At 47.4% G+C, this 18,533-nt stretch overlaps 1 protein-coding gene across 1 annotated transcript in view; it reads right to left on the reverse strand.

Annotated features, from left to right (window-relative positions):
* Positions 1–5,733: 5,733 nt before the first annotated feature.
* Positions 5,734–18,533, reverse strand: part of ITPR3 (inositol 1,4,5-trisphosphate receptor type 3) — a 510,867-nt gene continuing 498,067 nt past the window's right edge. The window contains exons 55-58 of the mRNA XM_069633522.1: positions 12,523–12,688; positions 9,301–9,461; positions 8,464–8,625; positions 5,734–7,093 (exon numbers count right to left, since the gene is read on the reverse strand). Of these exons, the coding sequence (XP_069489623.1) occupies positions 6,986–7,093; positions 8,464–8,625; positions 9,301–9,461; positions 12,523–12,688 (597 nt within the window). The 3' untranslated portion in view covers positions 5,734–6,985. The remainder of the gene's footprint in view (positions 7,094–8,463; positions 8,626–9,300; positions 9,462–12,522; positions 12,689–18,533) is intronic.

An 18,533-nucleotide genomic window follows, 5' to 3' on the forward strand; every position in this document is an offset into this window, starting at 1 on the left:
AATTTTTATGGGACAGAAAACCGCCTAGACTTAGTCTGTGGAAATTACAGCTTCTGATTCATTTAGGTGGTTTAGGGGTTCCGAATTTTAAGGCCTACCATTTGGCCTTTTCTGCTCATTATTTTGTTCCGTTTTTGAATGGTGAATTGGACAGCTGGGCGGTGGCAAATTTGAATGCCTACGGGCTGCTGGACCCAGAAGCCCTTATTGACCACCAATACAATGATTCCGGAAGGTAGTATGTTGACTACGTCCTTTTTGCGTAACTCTTGGATTGAAGTCTTGTCATTGCTAGGTAGGGACGCATTTAAGTGTAAGAATGCCTCTATCTGGCTGAATCCTAGGATTAGGGATAATTCCAAGACGTATTTTTGGCCTGAATGGTTCCTAATGGATATTGAACGGGTCTCTGATTTGGGGAATGATGATCGGTGGTTGATAGCTGCTGAGCTGAGAGAGAGATGGAGTTTTGATGATTTGTCAGACTCGGCTTATAGACGCCTCAAGAGGTCTGTGGGTGATGTGGACTGGTCTGACTCTTTGGACATGAATATTTTTCTGACAGATTCTAACAGTCAGCAAGGTGGTTTAGCCAGTAGGTTATACAAGCTTTTTGTGTCACATTTTCAGAGTAATGACAATCTAAGGGGAGTGTGGAGTGAGAGAATTGGGTCTGATATTGATCTTGAAGCCTGGCAGAATATGTGTGGAAACGTCTCCTTGTGTTCGCTGAATGTGAGTGAAAGGTCTCGACAAATTAAGATTCTGAATCATGTGTATTGGTGTCTGGAAACATTGCATAAAAGGGGCATGACTGACAATTCTGATTGTTGGGGTTGTGTTCAGGACGTTGGATCATTGGAACACATGCTATGGAGCTGTGTGCGGGTCAGGAATTTTTGGATTGAAATTTGTGGTGTGTGTGATAGAATTTTGGGTGAAGGGTCTGTCCTGGATTTTAAGACAATGACCCTGGGGGAAGATTCAGGGCTGGCTGATGTCAGCTCCGCCCTTAAGAAATGTTTTTTTAGAGCAACCATTGTTGCGAAATGGTTGATTCTTCGAGGATGGAAAGGTCGGATCCCTTCGTCATTTGAGGAATAGGTCCAGGAAATGCACTGTCTGTCTAGAACAGAAAAATTGATCTACAAATTGAAATGTAAGTTGTCGTTATATGAGAAGATCTGGAATGTGTTCAATTACTTCTTTTGATTTTGGTGTTTTTTCATTATCCTTCTGTACTATGATTCTGTTTTGGTATATACTTGTAAATAAATAAATTTAAAATAAATTAAAAATACTCTCAATGTTCTTGCCCCTGTCATGAGGATCCGCTTGAAGCCCAAAACCAAGTGCAACTCTTGGTACTACTCAGACCTCGTTACCCTTAAACGCAAGTGCAGGGTGGCTGAGAGGAGGTGGTGTGCTTCCCGTACATCCTCTGACAAACTAGCCTGCTGCCTGCTCCAAAGGCAATACCGGCTCTCTGTCCACACCAAGAAGAGAGCCCATATCCAAGCCTGCGTCTCTGCGGCATTTAACAACTCGGCCAAACTCTTTAAAATCTGCAAGGAGCTGGCCAATCCTGCTGCAGTCTCTACCTCTCCTGTCCCCTCCCAGGCCCTCTGCATGGCCCTGGCTTCTCATTTCATCTCTAAAACTCAGGACATCCCGCCCTCTCTCTCTTCCTCTCCCCCTCCTCCCTCCACTCCCTGCTCTTCCTCTGGCCCTTCTGCGGCTACCTCTGCTCCCTCCTTCTCTGCCTGTCCCCTATTCTCCTCAGACAAGGTTTCTAGACAAGTCCGATCTATGAAAGTCTCATCAAAACAGGTTCATCCCTGTACCTCCAAAACCATCAAGCACCACACAGACACCCTGGCTCCTGCTCTGGCTGATTTCTGCAACCACTCCTTCACCTCTGGAGTCTTCTCCTCCCCCCTAAGCACTCCCTTGTGCACCCTCTTCTTAAGAAACCCTCTGCCGACCCTTCCTGCCCGGTTAACTATTGTGCAATCTCCATCACTCCTTTCCTGGGCAAACTCCTGCAAAAGCTGGCCACCTCCAGCTTAATCGTCACTCTGCATCTGTTGGCTGCCTCCATGACCATCAGTCTGGCTTCAGAGCTGCCGAACATCTGTGAAGACCTGCTTTCCAACCTTGATTCCAACACCCCCTGTGTCCTCATCTTACTTGATCTCTCTTCTGCCTTTAACACGGTCAACCATGCCATCCTGCTCAACCGTTTCTGTGATAACCTGGGTATCACCGATCAGGCCCTGGCTTGGCTCACCTCCTTCCTCTCCGATCGATCTTCCCAGGTCCAACTTGGGTCCTTCCTCTCCACCATGTCTACCTGTGGTGTTTCCCAGGGGTCTAACCTCTCTCCCTGGCTTTTCAACCAATACCTGGCACTTCTTTCCCAATGCATTGCCATTCTGTGCCCCAACTTTCAGTACTATGCGGATGACGCAACTCATTTTCAGGCTCCCTTCTGCCACCTCTTCTCCTTCTCTCATCTCTGACCGTCTGTACGCCATCCAGGAGTGGTGTGCCGCCAATGATCTCTGCCTCAATGCCAGTAAGACTGAGATTCGCCTCATTGGCACACCTGCTCCTTCCTTTAATGTCACTCTCTGGCCGACCTCTCTTGGCCCTCTTCCTGCTCCCACCTGTGAGGCTAAAAACCTCAGGGTCATCTTCGACTCCACACTTTCCTTCTCTCCTCACATCTCTGATGTCTCTTAGAAGTCACACTACCAGCTGCACCTGCTCCGAGGTATTCTTACTTTCCTCTCCTTCCACAAGAAGCTCACTGTCTCCAGAACTCTGGTTCTCTCTAGGCAGGACTACTGCAACAGCCTCTTTCTAAATCTGCCTGCCTCTACTCTCTGCAACTCATTCAAAACGGGACTGCAAGACTTGTCCTTGGCCTCAAGCCCAGGGATCGTATCTCTCCAGCACTAAAATCTCTGCACAGGCTCCCAGTGGTGGCGAGGATTAAGCTCAAAACCCTCTGCATTGTCCACAAGGCCTTCTAGGGCCTGGGGCCTCAATACCTTCAACTCTCTCTTCCTAAATATCTTCCTTCTCAAGCTCTTCACTCATCTGCCTCCAACTCCCTCAGTGTTAGTCGCTTCTCCAAGCAGCAAGCTGGTGGTAGATCTCTTTCTTCTGCTAGGGCCTCCCTCTGGAACAACCTCCTTGCCTCTCTGAAACTTGAGAACCATCTCCAGTTCCGGAAGCACCTCAAGACCTTCCTCTTTGCTTCTACTTTCTCTCCTCCTCTCCCCTGCTGCTCTCCCGGCTGAATCTGGAACTGCACTAGTTACCTGACTACCCTCTGGTCTCTGGCCCTGGTCCCCTCCCCGCCAGTTGCACACCTGCACTGCCCCCTGGCAACCCTTGCACTCGGACTGTTCTGTATCCCTACAGCTCCTGCTAGCACTTGACACCTGATGTCTGCACTTGCACTTGCCACCAGCCGCACGTTTTATTTATTATTTATTTTCTTTATTTATTTACTGTTTCCTATATACTGCACTGCCCCCTCCCATTTCCCCTGCACTTTTCTGCCTTCCCCTGCACTTTTTTCGATCTCCTTGTCACCTGGCCTGTTTCCCCTCCCTTGCCTCATCACGCCTTGAAACACTTGTGTATAGACGCGTTATAAATGTCATACCATATCATATATCAACCTTAGCCTGTGGGTTGCTTTATCTTTTGATCAGAAAGATCTTGATCCTGTCCATTGCCCGTTGATTATTTGGTCACTATCTAATCGCTCTCGCACTTATTTCAGCACTTAAATCGAGAAGAGAGTTAAACCTCAGCTGCCTCAACCACCTACTGTTGGTCACATACAGCTGTGATTCTGAGCACAAAGGATCTATCTGCACCAAGGTCTTCGGAGATGGACGTAGTCACCAGTAGGCATCTTTAATTAACAAACTTAAGATCCAGAGCAGATTTTTGTAAGGCATTTCCTTGGAGGGCTCAGTGCACTAGTTTCTAGGTATCAACAAGAGTGAGGGCAAGGCCATGAGCTTCAATTTTGGAAATTACTGGTTAATTATTTAGTTCATACAAGAATATGTGTAATACACGTCTAGGCAAGTGTCACCTTCCCCCATATGCATCTTCTCACCGCCAGGACTGTATGGCACCATATACACCCGGACTGGCATACATCTAGAATGTAGGAAGGGCTGAACGCCTAATCTCTAGCCACATGATAAATGGTCTGTGTTCTGGTGACATAAGGGCAGGGTGGGGGACTTTCTTAAGAGTCTCCAGACTGCAGGTTGGGCACAAACTTTGGTTTACGTGTTGCCTCTGTATAGTTCTTTCTGAGCGTCTTTGTTGGTCCCTTTTTAGAAGCTCAAGTGAGTGCCTCTAAGGTTGACACCCAGAAAGGAAGAGATTAACAAACGCAATATCCAAACCCAGAGCCTACATAGTGGAACATGCCAACCATTGGAACCTACAACAACCTCACTGCAAAGTGCAATTGGTCTGTTTTTTAATACCTTCTGCTTGCTTCTTCGGACTGGCCCTTTCACATGCCCAATGTTAACTCCCCTATCCCTGCTACAACCAAAGAAGTAGGTTTCTATGTAAATGCCTTGATCTGCCACTTCTGCTCCTAGCTCTGCTCTTCCACATCATGCCACTCGAGTGATTGTCAACAGAACTCCATCTGCTGCCCTATTAAAGTTGGGTGTCTGGTGGCAATGCCTCTTCAATAGCGATAAGACCCTACATTAACGAAGCTAATGCCACGACAATTGCTAGAGCTATCATTTTGTCGCATCTCGACTACAGCAACACTTTACTGCTAGGTGCCACGAAGAGGCCATTGCAAAAGTGCCAAGTCATACAAAATGATGCAGTTCGCAGTCAAGAATATCAAAAACAGAGAACATGTATCAACAGGGAGAAGAGCACTCCACTGGTTAAGAGTGGAGGATAGAGTTTAAAGCCATGTCAATAATCCACAGATGCTTATATGGCGAGGCCCGGAGCTATTTTAAAAAACATTTCTCCTTTTATATACCCGGAAGATGCTTAAGATCAGCCGACAGGGGCACCTTGAATCTACCCTGTGCCAAGCGTGCACCAGGGCAAGGAAAATCCTTCCCGGTGAAAGCAGTAATCTACTGGAACAATACGCCGACGGTATTACGGCAAGAAGTGAGTTACCAGAGGTTCAGGAAATTGCTCAAAACTTTTTTGTTCCAATTAATAGAGCCGATTTCTTCCGCCTGCACCCAATCATAGTTTTCAGAGAAGAGTACTATGTGTATTTGATCTTTCTTGGTTTCCCGCACCCTGATGCCTGCGGGCATCCGGCGCGTTACAAGCAGACAGATAAACATAATAGATTGTGGTTCTCATCTCGCAGGGACACTTCAGAGATTGGCAGCTTCCTCTGGGAAGTATGGTGTCTGTATCCTTTTGCAGGTGACCTCTTTCACTTCTGATGACTTGGCGGCATTCCGTCAATGAGTACAATAGGAGTTCTTGCTCGCTGACCAATGTGTTTGCCTGCAAGAACTGAACACCATTCCCTCTTAAGCCAGCTCTTGGACTTTCATAGTTGTATGCATGTCATGTAACCTATGCCAAGCATTGCGGCTCCTGTGCCCGAACCCAGGAGCCAAGTACCCTGCAGCGAAATTCATTCCGACGGCCTCCTCCAATGTCCTTTTCTAGTCTACATACACACATACGAAATGATCTCACATTTTTATTTTGTTAAAAGAAAATTTACATCTTCAATCTCAGGCATTAGAGATTCATATGACATCACCCCGAAGAGTAACATGAACTCCCTCAGTTTCCCGCCCTCCTTTCACCACAAACAACCCTCACAGTGCCCCTACACCATACCCATGCAGGCGTGCCAGTGTGCCAGTGTGCCGCTAGCTTGGCGGCCTTAGACCCTGACTCTATGTCCTCCCCCTCAGCCGTCCATCGTTGCTGCCAGCGGTATGTTGATGGGAAGCTGCAGGACCAGCTGAGCAAATGGGCTGCAGCACGCGCACCTGTGGCTCGAGGAGCAGGAGGTAGAAAGTCCTCTTGGAGTTAGATTTGAGGTCCGACGCTGGACGCATATGTTTGGCAGCATCTCCTGGATGTAAGCCAGGTTAATGCACCTGCTTTACAGTAATGTCTCCGTATAATATTGCTTTTGACCCCTTTGTGTGTAGTGTGTGAGTATGTGTGGAGTAAAAACGTGTATGTATACTGCCAGACCTTTGCTTACCGCCTGCCTTCTACAGTAAACAGTGATGCAGACCCTTCCCCAGCCTTGCTAAGCGGGCTACCACGGCATCTCTGTGTCCCACACCACTGTGCTAGGTGGGCAGTGCATAGATTCCCATTGTTGGTTGAAGGAACGTTTGGGCTTTTCTCTGGTAGTTTAGCACACCCTTTATCTCTCCTCCAATCATATCCTTGCCAGTCTGAAAAGCAGCTCAGGATGGTTCTCCTCCATATGCCTTTGAAACTTTAGGAGGGCCTTCGAGAAGTATTTGGGGTATGCGCAGACCACTCTGGGGGGGGATGAAGCAGAGAATGTAACTGGTGGGGGGATGTCAAGTATAAAATGGGGAGTTAAAATCCACAGTCACCCAAATAACAACAGGACCCCTAAATAAATTATCTCTCCACATGCACTAAAAGGTGATTCAAATGATGTGGTTTGCAACACGTTTGTGTATCTGTGAAGAAAACCTCAACAACTCATAGTGAACGAGAGCGCTGCATTCAGTGTGTGCATACAAGTTCCTCTCAGTGTTCCAAAGCCTTTTAGCTTCGATGGACGCTTAGAAAACGGCGGATAAGAATCCATTGGCACGTGGTCTTGTGTCCTGCATTGCTCTGTTGGGGCAGAAGGATCAATAGATTGCCCCCCACCTCCTCTGCTTGGCATCACAGCACTCCGCAACCAGAGGTCATGTGTCCATGGAGAGTGTGGGTCTAGTTATCTGTTCATATCCGATTGGGTCCTTGCAATTTGGTTGCTCCCACACGTACTGTTCTGTACGTCAACGAAGCCCATTCGTTGCCTTCGTTTCCTCTGTTCCGTCATCTACAGGAGAGAGAGAGAGAGGGAGCACAGCATTAGGAATGGAGCGACTAGCGGACTGATGGATACCAACTGGGTCAGAATCCAGCCCTCGCTATCTCTTCATCCCCATCCTCCCAAGTGCAAGGGCCTAGACAGCGAGAAACTTGATTGAACAAATCTAGACCCTGATCATTCAGGAGTTAGTCGGCAATGGAGGTCAACCTGCCTGCTACGAATCATTTGCATAAAAACTTTGCATGAATAAAGAGTAGTCCACATTTAGAGGGTTTTGCACATACGTTTTGAGGGCCTTGCCTTAAAAGGGCACAGTGCTGCGCCCCTTATAGTTCTAGGTAGATCACAGAGAAAGACAATATAGGCTTGACAGTCTGGGGCGGCCTAGAAAAAAAGACGTATACAACTAGTATTTCTGAGGCGAAGAACCCTGAGCAGATCTTCTTAAGGCACATGCCGAACACTGACCACCATCAAACAAACTCTGCGATGCTCTGCCACTCTTCTTCCAATCTAAGATCTCAACCACTAGTCTGAACATCTCCAGCCATCCTTCTCCCACGCTGACTTACAGTTTCTCTAGTTCTATGGACACCCACTTCAACTCACAACCACCAGCCTTCTCCTGCTTCTCCCCTTTCACTCCATCTCCGGTGTAATCACTGTTTGCTGAATGCAGGGGCCTGTGATCACCCCTCAATCCTTGCCTTGTAAAAATATTCAAACCCATCCATTTATAAACTCTCACTACACCATGGACATGGGGTTTTGGTTATTATGGACAACTGAAAGAAGTGTTGCTTTTGACTGTACATGAACCATCGCAAAAGTCACTGTTGTATATTGTGGGCGCAACTATCCGGACCGCTAAGTTACTTTTATGCATGTTCCCAGGGTTTAAGGAAATTGATTTAGTTTGTTTGTTTAGTCCCAATAAAGACCTGTTGGGAAATGTTCTATGTCTGGCTCATGTCCAATCCTAGAATACTTTATAACAGTACATATATGTTTCTCTAACGCATTAACCTGTCTAGTATGGCTAACATTGGCATCATTGCCTGGGTATTTAGTGCTTCCTTTACTTCACCCAATATGGTGGCACAAAGGATATGTTGCCAGAACCTTTCCAGTTCCTTGTCTCTTTGACCTTCTGATAAAAGAGGTTACTCGTTCAGTGCCTGGATTCTTACCGGTTCCTTTATCTCAAAGACCTGTCCAATCAAGTGGGGGAATTGTATGTATGCTGGATCCTTACCTGTTCTTTCTAGTAAAAGATTTGTCCAATATTGTGAGGCACTGGCTACTAAAACTGGCACATTTGCAGCCCCATATCTCATTAACCTGTTTGTGCACTGGTTTTATGCCTAGGTCTTTACCTGTTCCTTCAACTCGTTGAGCTGTCCGGTGAGGTGGGAAACCAGCCGCATTGTGCCGTTCAACTTGTCCTGCAAGCAGCGGAGCTCGTTCTGTTCCCCTTCACCCTCGTTGATTACTAGCGACATAGCGCGCATGCGGGGGAACCAGTCCAGATTCTTACTCTGCAAGAAATAGAGATCTGCGTTATACAATTGTCCTTTTGATGGGATCCCATGACCCACTTGCCTTTCGCTTGCTCACTGCCATGCCATTTCGCTGCCTAGCGTTTTTCATCTATCATCTTCTTTCCACGCCTGTGCCAGGATCGGCCATTGAGGGTTGATGTCTAATTAGTTTCTCTGCTTCATACTGTAGCTTTACTTTCTCAAACACACCAACACCTCTTCCAATCTCCCTTCTCTCACTGACACTTTTGTTGGCTTACCCTTAATCTCCTTGCCTTCCTTTCAACTAGGTTCTTTTCTCCCCAGCCTCTCTTATACAATACAATTTCCTCTCTTCTACTTCTTTCTAACAAGTTTAAACCTCTTGCACACATACGCCTGGCTTTCTTCCCTCTCCGCTTCTAGTCCCCTTATGTTCTTCTCTGCTTTCACCTGTCTAAGCCCCACCCCCTTTTTTTCACTGTTCCCCTCTCTGCTTTCTCAAAAAACTGCTTTGAAAAAGTAATTTTATCTCCACAAACTATGTTCTCGTGCCCTCCTGTTCTCTACTAGCAGTCTACCCCTCCTTCACTATCCAATGCAAAACCTCCCTGGTTGAAGACCTTGTGTTACGGAGCATCGGTGATTTGCGTGAACCCCAGGTCAAGTCCCCAAAGAGAGTGGGACACGTACCTTGATCATTTGCGCGACATAGCTTTCGGGCCCAGTGTAATCCGTTTTGTTCTTCACCCGCACCAGCACTATGAAGTACAGGTAGTTCCAGATGTTGTGCTCCAATGTGATGTGCTCCTCGAAGGACACAGTCTTGTTGTCGAACTTGTCCCGCTCCAGACCTGAGAATGGCAGTGATGACAGTGAATCAGGAGATGAGAATATCAAAGTTTGATTGTAACTTCTGGTCTGTCTGCTTAGTGTGCGAAAGCTAGCAAATGTGCCTGCAGTGGGACTTGATTCTGTTAATTCGAAGCTGCCTGTGCATGGCTGCATTGGCTTGACCTCCCTGAACACTATTGTATAGCTGCTTCCGTGAATATTGGAAGAATAGCTCCCTGTGAGAAGGTTCCTGAAAGTTTACACAGGTGATTTTAGACTGCTTGTTTGTGTACCTTTTGGGTGGCTGAATAATTGGGACTAATTTGATGTTATTATTCTGCATCTATCTCTAAGACATCTCACAGGTACCTATGCTTCTAATGTGTGTGTGTGTGCGGCTACTCTAGACATGCATTATCATCCATGCAGCATTAAGACGACCTTTGCTATACTACATGTATATGACTGTGCAGTTTCTTGGCCATGTGGCGTTAAACAAATTCCTGCCCTGTCTTCAGATAGTAGACTTCAATAGCTATGTCTGTAGTAGTGAAGGCTGTAACTGGGCTGACTGCTTTAAGCTTGCCTGCCTATCATATGATATGGCATTTATAACGCGCCTATACACAAGTGTTTCAAGGCATAACGAGGCAAGGGAAGGGGAACAAAGGGAGGACAGAGACCACGATCTTACTAGGCCAAGTGACATTGAGATCGTGCAAGTGCAGAGGGGAGGAGAGCAGGGCCAGGGGAGGGGGTGGAGGGCAGTGCTGTACATAGGGTCAAACAATAACTAGAAGTGCGGTCAGCCAGTGGCAGTTGCAAGGGTAAGTGCAGACAGCAGGTGTCCAATAAGTGCAGGTAAGGGACTGTCGGGGATACAGATACAGACCCAAGCGCAAGGGTTGCCAGGAGGCAGTGCGGGTGTGCAACTGGGTGGGCAGAGACCTGGGCCCGAAATCAGAGGGTAGCCAGGTGACCAGTGCAGTATCGGGCAGGAGATCAGCAGGGGAGAGGAAGAGAGAAGGCAGAAGCAAAGAGGAAAGTCTTGATGTGCTTACGGAACCAGAGGAGGTTCTCCTCAAGTTTCAGAGAGGCAGGGAGGCTATTCCAGAGAGAGACCCCAGCCGAAGAAAGAGATCTTCCCCCAACTCGTTGCTTGGAGAAGCGTCTGACCCTGAGGGAGTTGGAGGTGGAGGAGCGAAGAGCTCGAGAGGGGAGGTATTTACAAAGAGAGAGTTGGAGGTATTGAGGCCCCAGGCCCTAGAAGGCCTTGTAGACAATGCAGAGGGTCTTGAACTTAATCCTCGCAGCCACTGGGAGGCAATGAAGATATTTCAGTGCTGGAGAGATAAGATCCCTGGGCTTGAGGCCAAGGACAAGTCTTTCAGTCCTGTTCTGGATGAGTTTCTGAGAGCGGAGATTAGAAGCAGGCAGTTTAGAAAGAGGCTGTTGCAGTAGTCCAGCATAGAGAGAGCCAGAGCTCTAGACACTGTGAGCTTCATGGGGATGGAGAGGAAAGGAAGCGGTTGGTAGTTTGACTTCTTAGAGACGTCAGAGATGTGAGTAGAAAAGAACAGTGTGGAGTCGAAGATGACCCCAAGGTCCTTGGCCTCACAAGTGGGAGCAGGAGAGGGCCAGGGAGGCCGGCCTGAGAGTGACGGGAAAGGAGGCTGCATGTGTGCCGATGAGGAGAATCTCTGTCTTACTGGCAGTAAGGCAGAGATCATTGGCGGCACACGACTCCTGGATGGCAGAAAGACAGTCAGAGATGAGAGAGAGAGAGAAGAGGTGGAAGAGGGGAACCTGAAAATGAGCTGAGTGCCAACCGCATAGCAGTGAAAATTAAAGCAGAGTGCGGCAATGCAGTGGGCGAGAGTAGCCAGGTATTGGTTTAAAAGCCAGGGGACTATTAGACTGTTTTAGGGCCCATGTACAAGATTTTGTGACTGTTCCTGATAAGGCCATTTTGAGTATGCCTGAAAACTTTTTTGACGCACGCTACCAGTACTTGTCCCAAAACACAGTCTCCAGGCAGCGATTCAGCTACTGACAGATAGCACCTGCTCTCGGATTGAGCTAGCAAAACTTTTAAGCTTTCTCTGTGTCGGCACACCACACGCACCTTCTATGTTAGATTCAAAATTGTATTTTGACTTGAACCATTAAACCAACCAAAGCAAATGCGAAAGGGCAGGGAGCGAGCAGTCAAGGGAACTTCCAAATGCTTCCGCTCGTAATTTGTCAACATCTACATAGATATTCTTCAAAAACTTTAAGCAGTATCCTCAATATTTAAGCTTGACTCCATTTCAAATGTTCTGATTTAAGCCCACAATACTTTACAAGCAATAAACATGACAACAAGCAACACATTTTGAATAGGGTTACTACGGCACTTGTGGGGTTGGCTGCTCTCTGAATGCTTTCCTGGGTTTCTGCTGTGGCACTGGTTGTGCGTGAGACACAATTCCTCCAGCCCATTTAAAATTTCACGGTTTACCCTCAGGTATTATCCAGCCCTCTGTTTCTCTGAATTCCATTCTTATGTCCTCTCCCCCTCCTGTGGTCGCATCAATTTTCTTCACATGCCCTCTTCCCCCACTCTTAAACTCACCAACGACCCTAATGGGCCTGCTACCACCCACCTGGTGTCATGAAGTCTCCTCACATGGTCTCTTAACGTCCCACTGCACAATGTTATTGTGAATGTAATTAATGTGTCCTTTACCTTCTCTCTTTAGCCTCTCTCACATTTAATCTACCCATTGATCTGGTTTCCGGAATGCCATTCATGCATTCTCCACCCCTTCTGTGAATCCGCTACCCCTGGTCTCATGAATATGTCTATTTTTAAGAACTTCCCATATGTGTCTTCTAGTCTTGTGTAACGCCACCTTAAATCGTGTGCTAAATCTAAGGTCTCAAAAAGTACCCCCTTGCCCTCTGACCCTCCCTCAAAACTCAGGAATACACATTCAGATGCCCTGTAACTCTCCTTCATATGTCAAATCGTTGCGAAGCAAAGGCAAATGAGCAAATGGAGTGGGTAAAAAGTGGCAATGCCTGCTGCCCTCTTACCACAAATGAAGCAAGTGGTTTTCAGCACCTCCTCCTTCTTCTGCTTCTCGCTCCTCAAATCAGCAAAAGTGTCAATGATGACCCCAAAAATGAGGTTCAACACAATGATAATGACAATGAAGTAGAAGAGCAGATCAAAGACCACCCGGGCTGGGAAGAGCGCTTCCTGCATCGAGAGAGGAAAGGGAAAAGTGGGCATGAAGAACAGAGAAGGCAGCGCATGTTTGGCTGCTTATAAATTCTCTATCATGGACCTCTAGCTTGTAAGGTCTTTCAAGTGCTGTGTCAGACACTTTAGGTGTCGTCAGTGACCCCTCAAACATACATTTGCGGTACACAAATACACATCTGTTCACCTTCAGATGCGCAAGGACTCCTCGGAGTTCCTTCAGAATCACAGGTCACCTCAGATATCCTTCTGATGCACATGGTCGCCTCAGAGCTCCTTCAAATACACAAGATCTCCTCTGGGATCCTTCAGATGCACAAGGTCACCTCAGAGTGCCTTCAGAGGCACAAAGTCTGCTCTGAGCTCCTCCATGTGCAGAAGGACACCTCAGAGCTCCTTCAGATGCACAAGGTTGCCTCAGAGCTCCTTCAAATACACAAGATCTCCTCCGGGATCCTTCAGATGCACAAGGTCACCTCAGAGTGTCTTCAGAGGCACAAAGTCTACTCTGAGCTCCTTCATGTGCAGAAGGACATCTCAGAGCTCCTTCAGATGCACAGGGTTGCCTCAGAGCTCCTTCAGATGCAGAAGGTCTGCTCGGAGCTCCTTCGGATGCACATAGGTCTCCAAAGCGCTCCATCATTTACAAGGTCTCCCTGGGGTTCCTCAAGACACATGCAAGTCTGATTGGATTGAAGCTCTTTCAGGCAACCTTGATGCCTCCTCAGGGCTCGTCCAGACGCAAAAGATCTTACATATGTAGGAGGATGATTCATTAGTACTCCTAAATAAACACAGGTATACCAGAGGGACATCACAAGTATGGAGATACCAAGAAAAACATACAGGAGGTAATTTTGGATTGACCTATAAATAGCACGGAGAGGGGACTGCTTACGCCTACACTTGCATCTAAGCAGTCCTCTCTGTGTTATTGTGATTACTTGTGTGACCGAGTGTACATTTTGCAAAGAAATATAGATGGTCTCTAGTTTCTGTACAACGAATAAACCCATTGACAAAAACAATTTTAAATGCTGGTCGCGACATTCCTGCATTGTGGACACAATGTTTATAAATCCCAATGGGTTCTGCCTGGTTTTCGCTGCATGGTGCCGCCTAGGGTGGCAGATTCTACCCACCGCTGCCACCTCTCGGCAGAAAATGCACAAACATTGAATGGTTTGCAATTTACTGGCACAGAAGGCCACAGGCCCCGGACCGACCCATAGGGGTGGGACGATAGAGGGCATGGGGGTTTAGGCATAGGGCATGGGCAGAGGGGAGGCTCGCACAGGGGGAGGGTGGCCGCAAGGCCGCGTCACCTGGAATTGCCATGGTAACATGGCAGCAAACAGGGAAAAAGGTGCAAAAAATAAGCAGGGGGTGGGGGGGAGGAGGCCCGGCCCCCAGTAGCAGAACAAAAGAGGGTGAGGAGAATAAGTCACCAAGAAGGGACCAGCACAACGAAAAGAAAGCCCACCCAGCAAGGGTAAACCTTTCTAGGAAGGAACAGAGCTTGTTTCGTTTGTTTCGTCCTCTTTGCGATACTTACTTTTATCTTGCAGGAGTGCCGTGGAGAGAAGCCTACCGGAAGAAATCCGCTGCCAGCGGCGTAAAGCAGGAGAGGAGTACAGGCGTGGAGGAGAAGCCATCAGGAAGAAGTGGACCAGAGCGGAGGTCTGCTGCCAAGGAGAGGACAGCAAGAGGAAGCTTCCAGCAACAGCAGCAGGCGACCAGAGCGGAGGTAACATGTGCAAGGGGAAGACAATGAGCGGAAGATTCCATCAGCAGAAGACCGCAGAGTGAGGGTCAGAGCTCGAAGCAGCAGCTGATGAGGGATCCCGCTGGCAGAGGAGGCCGGGCAAAACAAAAGGCTGCAACAAAGTAGGATAGGCAGGCTGGGCTGTGCAAGACAGCATTAGGCAGATTCAAGGAATTGGCTGAGGAATGGGGTATACCATAAGCACATGAAAAAACGATGGGGCCAACACAGAGTATCCAGTTCCTGGGCATTGAGGTCGATACATCATCAGAGGCTTGGTGAAAAGGGACAAGGCTACAGTGAAAGAAATACAATCACTCTCAGGGAAGTTAAGCTTTGCAGGAAGAGTAATACCATAGAGGCGGGTATTCCAGAGGGTCAGGAATTAAGAAAGACATGGCAATATGGGAAGAATTTCTGAAGGATTTCAATGGCTTGGTTATCTGGCGAATGCCTGTCAACCAGGAGGAAACAAAGAGTGCTGTTCACCAATGCAGCAGGTGCATGCGGTTTCGGTGCAATACTGGGGGCTAAATGGTGCGCAGAGGAATGGTCAGAAGCGTGGCAGGCCCTTAAATGGACCAGGAAGATCATGCTACTGAAGCTTTTTCCAATATGGGTGGCGATATGTGCATGGTGTAGCGAGCCGAGTAAGAAAGAGGTGGTGGTGTGGTCTGACAACATGGCAGTGGTGAGGGTTTTGAACAAAGGGAGCGCATCCTGCCCACTGGTGCTGGAGCTATTGAGGGCTATTAAATTGAAAGCATTGAAGAATATGTGTTTGAGAGCCAGGCACATCGCCAGTGAAGTAAATCACATTCCTGATGCCCTGTCTCATTCACAGTGGGAGATTTTCAGGAAACTGAGGCCAGATGTAGAGGAACAAAGGAGGCCTATGCTAAGGGAGGCATGGGCTCCTCTACGGTGGCTACAGGAAAAGGAGAGTGGAACCAAAGAACGAACAGGGCAGACAAAAATAGAGCAAAGAAAGGGCAAGAAAGGCTGGAGAGGGAGCCCGGGCAGGTCATAAGGGACCTTGCCAAAAACGCTTTGGCCCAGAAAATGGGTAAGCAATATGAGAAACACTTGGATGTAATGAGGGTGAATCAAAAACGCATTGAGATTGACATAACAGTGGGCGATATGTGCAGGTTTCTGGAAGTGGAATTTACACGGAGGGAGTTGGGCCTCAGCTCATCTAGCGGTAGTGGCATATGCTGCTAAGGTAGCTGGGGGGGTCCGATAAAACCGACAGCTCATTGATAAGATATGCAATGAGGCGGTAGGCCAAAATAGAAGGGAATAAGCGAGACACCAGGAGGCCCCTGAACTTTGGGAAACTAATTTGCCTGTTATAAGCGCTCAAGGTCACATGCTCCAGCGCATACCGAACGGTCCTGTTCAGGGCAGCATTCGCGCTGGCATACTTTGGGGCTCTTAGAATTGGGGAACTAGTGGCACGGTACACAACGGTGGGGGGTGGCTTGTCCTTGGGAGACATCGGCATAGGGGAGGAAGGCATGACTATATTCTGAAAGTCCAAAACCGACCAGATGGGCAAAGGAAGGGCAATAGAGTTGAGTTGCATCAAAGAGAAGGAGCACTGTCCCAGATTTATCACTCAGGCCTTTTTAGAAAAATGAAAAACGACTGACGCAAGGGGGCCAACTCCTGATACACAGGGACCGGAAAGCCCACAGTGGGTACCAATTCCAGGCAGTGTTAAAGAAAGGGATTGGGAAAGCAGGTTGGGACCCACCAGAGTTGAGGACACACTCATTTAAAATAGGGGCAGCAACCTCAGCATGGCCTGGGGGTCTGAGAATGAGAGGAGTCAAGAGAATCGGAGGCTGGAAATCCAACTGTTTTAGGAAATATATAAGAGAGGAACTCATATAATAAGCATCACGTTCCCCTCCTCATTCCACAGATGCCGGCCCATACAGATCGGCATGGATAGTGGGTCACTCGATCGTGACACAAGCAGGGCGATGGATAGAGGACACAAAGCAAGGTTTACACATCCTGGTGGGGGATACCAGGGATGCATTGGGAGGACACTCATGATAGACTGTCAGATTTAATTGGTTTCAGAGACCCACCAGCGTATTTGTTAATACACATTGGGGGTAACGACCTGGCGCAGATGGGTACGGGTCAATTGCAGAGAGACATTTGTGAATCTTTACACAACATAGCACACTGTTGGAGGGGGACCGAAATGTTTGTCAGTAATAGTACCCCGGAAAGTATGGTAAGGCACAGTCTGCAGAAAGGCTGTAGAAACATCCAGGACGAAACTGAACAAGGCCCTGGAAGCATTCTGCAGGAACACGGGCCTGCACTTCATAAGGCACGGTCTGTCACAGAACAACCCTGATTTGTTTCACCACAATGGGGTGCACCTGTCGCAGAAAGGGATGAAGGTGTTCACAGATAGCATCTTTAGGGCACTGGAGACTAGGGGCTGCAGATAAGGGTACTTTTAGGGGAAACTGAGCGGCCGGGGCGTCCACTCAGGTGTGGCGGCACGTGTCTAAGGAGAGGATGCCAATTGGGCTGACAGAAAGGAACCAGCTAAATAATAGAGGCAAAAGTCGGGCTTGCAGGTATGCAAGGGAAAGGACTTGCCGACAGAAGCAAGGCATCACTCACCTTGGACACAGGTTTTCGAAAAAGCACACCTGTTATGTATATTGTGTTTATTATTGTTGTAAATAAGAATAAATGCCTACGGCGAAAAATTATTTTCCACACAGAATGGTATTTAGCTTTTTGTTATTAGTTATGGGTATGAAGGAGAGCAAGGGTGCCCACACTACTTAGCCTAATGGTTTTTGCCTGTACTTTACAAAGTACTCCCTCTTCCTCCCCTTTGAAAAAGAGTCCCACAGAATTTTGTTTTACCTAATGTCTGCACCCTTTTACAGGTTGGGAGGGACTGCAATAACATCATGCGGTTTCTACCTCGTGATTTTGAGTAAAACTTCAAGAAAATCCACAGTATTGAATTATATTTGTAAAGTGCTAACTATGGCCGAGCGGCATCTAGGCACTATGGCGGGCATTAAAGGAGACTGTCACAAAAGCAATAGGCTTTTAGAATAAGTGCATTTTAAGAGGAAGAGAATTCCAGAGAGAAGGGGCGAGACGGAGAGAGAACGTCCTTCAGCCCAAGCTCTGTGGTATCTCGGGGTTCTCTGTAAATCAGCGCCTAATTTATAGATTGCTCGATGCGTGACGCATAATATCTTAAACTTAATATGGCTTTTCACCGGAAGCCAATGGTGTATTTGTAACAGAGGTTGAGAATGGGAGAATCTGACCCCCCACCCATCCCTCAACACCCTCTTAGGCCAGACGAGCTGCCGAGTTTTGTGGGAGCTGCAGATAGTAATTGCTCATAATTGCCCCTCAACCGACTGGGTAGTGGAAACTTTATTTTTTGCTCTTTGTAAGCAACGAGGCCACCTTCCAAAACTTGAGTGACAATTAAAGTAGTCACGCAAGTGGAAGGGGTGTGCTAATGCCCCTTTTTAATGTGACCTTCTCACAAATGACATCAGCATGCGCCCCTGATAGATTGTCCACCTCTAGGCACATTTGCACAAATCCAAAAATGGGAGTGGGTGTTTTCAGGCATTCCAACACGCATCCTCTAATCATAAATGCGATTGCCTAAAACATAAAGCCTTATAATGTTTGGAACACGTGCAAGGACACACACAATGCCCACAAAGCTGGTTACTGATCCTGTTGTGCGTTGAATCACTGTTGTACCACAAGCATTTTCATCCATTTCCCAGCAATGGAAATTCATTATTTTCATTTTTACTCATGGGGTAACAAAAGCTACACCGAGTTAAATATGTGTACAGTAATTGTGTTAATGTATTTGTGGTATATATATAATCACCATTTTCTGCAGAACATCCCAATACAACGAATAACATGGTATTTCTAATCTCAAGCTGTTCTTTTCCAAGCAAAACAATGGTCACAAATTAGACACGGTGAGATCTTTGCAGAACCCAAACGCACAGCCCTGAATTGTTGCTTAGCAATCAGGTAGCTGAA

The sequence above is a fragment of the Ambystoma mexicanum genome, chromosome 13, assembly GCF_040938575.1.
Source record: "Ambystoma mexicanum isolate Mex_15411 chromosome 13, UKY_AmexF1_1, whole genome shotgun sequence".
Classification (NCBI taxonomy): domain Eukaryota; kingdom Metazoa; phylum Chordata; class Amphibia; order Caudata; family Ambystomatidae; genus Ambystoma; species Ambystoma mexicanum.